The sequence below is a fragment of the Camellia sinensis genome, chromosome 1, assembly GCF_055761805.1.
Source record: "Camellia sinensis isolate YWXY chromosome 1, ASM5576180v1, whole genome shotgun sequence".
Lineage (NCBI taxonomy): Eukaryota > Viridiplantae > Streptophyta > Magnoliopsida > Ericales > Theaceae > Camellia > Camellia sinensis.
In genome coordinates, this window is record NC_138961.1 from 13182024 (window position 1) to 13186536 (window position 4513).

The window sequence follows — 4513 nt, forward strand, 5'->3', positions numbered from 1 at the left end:
GTTGTAATTTGATGCCGGTGCCGTTTGGTAACACTTACGTTTTCAGTTTATATTTACAAAAATTTTAAAAACTCAAATAAAAACTTTTTTGGTAAATTTTTGATTTATAAATAAGTGGTCTCAGTTTATAAATTTGGCCAAAAAATGTAAACTAAAAAAATGTGTTTTTGTTTGAGTTTTGAGTTTTTTTTTTTTTACCACCCAACACTAGCCACCACCTGCCACCATTTTCCACCACTGTCTTCCGCCACCACCACCCACCCACCACCACCACCTGCCGCCACCTACCTGCCACCACCACCCACCACCCGCCACCACCACCCACTTGCCACCCACTCGCCGTCACCACCCACCCATCGCTGCCGCCGCCACCACCACCACCACCCACCTGCCACCCGCCACCACCCACCCGCCACTACCACCACTCACCACCCACCTGCCACCACCACCAGCCACCACCCACCTGCCATCCACCCGCTACCACCATCCACCACCACCACCCACCACCTACCACTACCACTACCACCACCCACTCGTTACCACCCACCACTCGCCACCGTCACCTACCCACTCACCCACCACCACCACCACCACCACCTACCCACCCACCTACCCACCCACCCACCACCACCACCACCACCACCACCCACCACCACCCACTCGCTACCACCCACCATCCGCCACCGTCACCCACCCACCCACCCACCACCACCACCCGCCACCCACCTGCCACCACCACCCACCACCCACTCGCTACCACCCACCACCCGCCACGGTCACCCACCCACCCACCCACCCACCACTCGCCACCAATATTAATATTCACTTACAAATGGTAACACATTGAGCCACCTAACTATGAATCTTCAATTAAATGCCAAGAAAACAAAATTAAATTAACATTGGTGGGGTTTTACTTTTCTTTTTCGTTTTCTTTTTTTTCATATGCCCATCGTGTTGTGTCCTAATTTGTTTTAAATTGTTGGGTTCCATACCCATGTCTATGTCTGGGTCAATGCATCTTAGACTATGCTATATATATACTGTCCGAAGACTGGTGAGGGCTTGCTGCAGTTTTTCCAGTTATTAGAAATGGTCAAATTGCTTTCTTTTGCTTATTATTTGTTCTGAACCTGTGGTTCTAAGTTGCGCTTCTCTACTGATTTGCCTCAAGAATGTTGCAGGGTGAAAGGAACACGTTACTTTGATAAATAAACGCTGAAAGACCCCTATAGTTCTCTTAGTTTCTATCCCTCTCACTCCAAAGCCTCTGGGGAAAAAAAATGGATTACGATCCAACGCACCCATTTCTTCAACGAAATGATGAAGCTTTCAAGAAGTTCTTCAATGTCGAATCTGAATTCATGGCTGCTCAAGGTTACTCTCATAATGCAGAAAAGGCCATTACCCGAAGCATCGTAGTTACTCTCATTGAAATGGTACTGTATATATATATATCTCTCTCTCCACATTGCTTTTTTGTTAAATCATGTTTGTTGATGCATTTCTTGGCATGAATTACAGCTCTCAAAAGGTTCCGATTATGATGCATTCGTTCCCTACCTTGCTATGAATTACCTTGATCGAATGTTGTCGAGGAAAAGCCATTTACCAGTTAAAATCTATGACTTTAATCTATTTGATTTGATTTTTGATATGTTTTTCGATTGGTTTTGAATCGATTTTCAATTTTGATCTAGGCTCTAGAAAGAAATCCGTGCAAGAACACGAAGCTCTTTGCAATTTGTTGTTTTACACTTGCTTCAAAGACGAGGAACGGGGACTTCTCTGTTCCTAATTTCTTGGTAAATACTAAATTTATCTCTCTCTCTCTCTCTCTCTCTCTCTCTCTCTCCCTCTCTAATGTTAGGTTTATGTTGAATAGGCTAAACGCAAACTTACGACCAGTGTCAATCCACTCTTGCTTTTGGAGATGGAGCGTCGTATACTGACCATGCTGGAATGACGAATGCAATCCTTGACTGCAATAAACTTCTTGGAATACTTCTATCCTTTCTTCAAACTGAGGCATCCGCAGCCAATTCGAGGCTTCACTCGTCGAGACATTTCACAGTCCATTTTGAGCGTTCAAGGGGGTAAATTTACCTACAAGTCTATTTTCTACTTTATAATTTGTTTGGTTACCAAGAAAACGAAAGAAAAGCAAAGATAGTCATATATTTTGGCTCAATTAGGGTAGAACCATGATACTAGAATTTTTACATTTTACATTTTTCTATTTCAATTTCTTTCTTTTTCTTGACAACTAAACGGAGTTTCAAACAACAACTAATCAGTTCTTCTTTGTAATTTGATTGTAGATATTAAATTCATATAGTTCAAGCCATCAATAATCGTGGCATCAGCAGTTCTCAGTGCTTCATTCGAGGCGTTTCCAGCGCAAATCCTTCAACATGCAGAGGCATTCCTCCGTTGCCAGTACATTGATAAGGTAATAGAATAGTCGGCAACATAATTCTATCACTCGCCATGTGCTTGGCCGATGAGAAAACAGAGGAAATTAAAAGAAAAAAAACTCCAACTGGGGTATTTTGTTACAGAATATTGTAAAGAATTTATGGTTCTTAATTTTAATTTTCTTTCTTTGCATTCATTTTCCATCAGTTTCTCTGCAACCAATTGGTGAAATTAAATTATGAAGTTATGTTTTTTTTCGGTTGTATGTGTCTGAATTGAATTTTATTTTTGGGTAATGTGGTTGTAGGATGCCTTGTTGCTGTGCATGGAAGCAATGGAAATTGAGGTCCAGCAGGATCTGGAGGGACTCAAGGAAGTAGTAAAACTTGATGAAGCAAAGAAAATTGAGGAAGAGGAAGCAAGTAAAATCAGGGAAGCGAAAAGAATGGAGGAAATCAAGGAACTTTGGGAACAAGGGAAAAAATTTGCAGAAGACATGAAAATTGTGGAAGCCAAGAAAAAAGAGGAAACAAAGAAAAAAGAGGAAGCCAAGAAGGAAAAGAAAGAGGAGGATAAGAATATGGGGAAGAAAGTAGAGTATGCGAAAAAAATTGTGGAAGACAGGAAAGCAGACAAAGCGAAGGGTGTTAAAGAAGACACAGGCACGGCGAAGAGATTTATTGAAAATTTATTAATTAAGGAAGCGCATAAAATGGTGAAAGCCGCAAAAATAGAATAAGAAAGGAAAATTGAGGAAGCCAAGAAAGAAGAGGAAGCAAAGAAAATTGAGGAAGCCAGGAAAAGAGAAGACGCAAAGAAAATTGAGGAAGCAATCAAGAAAAGAGATTAAGCAAGGAAAATTGAGGAAGCCAAGTTGAAGAGAGCAGGGGTAACAATACTTTCGCAACGAAGGAAAATGGAGGAAGCCAAGAAAAGTGAGGAAGAAACAAGTGTGGGAGGGACAAAAATGGAGGAAGCAAAGAAAAGTGAGGAAGCAGTCAAGAAAAGTGATGACGCAAGGAAAATTGAGGAAGCCATTGTGGGAGGCATAAAATTTGAGGAAGGACAGAAAATGGAGGAAGCCCAGAAAAATGAGGAAGTGAAGGATATTAAAGACAAAAGGAAGAAATTTTTGAGAGGGATAAAAATTGAGGAAGGAAAGAAAACTGAAGAAATGAAGAAAGTCGAGGAAGCAAAGGATTTTAAGAACAAAGGGAAGGGTAAAGTAGACGAGGGACCTGACTCGGAGGAGCTTGAATTGAGGAAGAGTAGGAAAGCAGCAAAGTGGCACAGAAAGCGAAATAAAGGAAGAAGTAAGGTACCGGGATTACACACAATTGAAGAATGACAGAGATTACAGGTAGAAGATGACAAGAGTAGCGAAGAAGAGGAGTTTGTGATGAATTTTGAACTTAAATGGCCAGTTGCTGAGCTTGAGGGGGACATGAATTTTCCCGAGCCTATACCTTTACCTATACCTATACCCATACCTGAGGGTAGTAAGGATCGTAGGGGGCGTCGGGCCATCACACGTCAACCCACATCTACTACTGCTGCTGCTGCATGTTAGGCCATGGCTACTACTGCTGCTGCACCTCAACCCAAGTGCTGGTGCTTCTGCACCGGGTGTTGGTCAACCCAAGTGCTGCTCCGTTCTATAGAGAGAAAGAGAGACACATCCATGGTACATTTTTGTTGAACTTTTTAGTATGATAGTGGAAAAACATAAGTATGAAGTTTGAGACTGGAATTTGGATTGAAATTGATTAAATAGGCATTCATTTGTGTTTCTCTTTGATGTTTGATTTTGAGTATGCATTGCCTAATATCACTAAATCTGTTTTAGATTATGCTTATTTGTGCTAGTTCAATGTTGATTGACATACGTGATGCATGAGATGGAGATTGGCGGAGGACATTGTAGTTTTAGCTAAAATAGCTAGTTAAGAATTACATTTTCTATTTCAACTAGGCATTTCTTCATACAGATATCCTGCAATGCTCTATTTAATCTTTAATCCTTTAATTTTTTTTCCTCATCTCTCCCACAATACCATCAAGATCATCTAACAATGACAATGATGTCACTGATTTC

At 41.2% G+C, this 4513-nt stretch overlaps 1 protein-coding gene across 1 annotated transcript; it reads left to right on the forward strand.

Annotated features, from left to right (window-relative positions):
- The first annotated feature begins 833 nt into the window (after positions 1 to 833).
- On the forward strand, positions 834 to 4121 carry LOC114300400 (uncharacterized). Its single transcript, XM_082866316.1, has 6 exons — positions 834 to 1439; positions 1525 to 1614; positions 1701 to 1805; positions 1886 to 2096; positions 2322 to 2452; positions 2726 to 4121. The coding sequence occupies exons 1-4, from the start codon at positions 1284 to 1286 to the stop codon at positions 1964 to 1966; spliced, it is 432 nt and encodes a 143-aa protein (XP_082722442.1). The 5' UTR covers positions 834 to 1283; the 3' UTR covers positions 1967 to 2096; positions 2322 to 2452; positions 2726 to 4121.
- Positions 4122 to 4513: the final 392 nt, after the last annotated feature.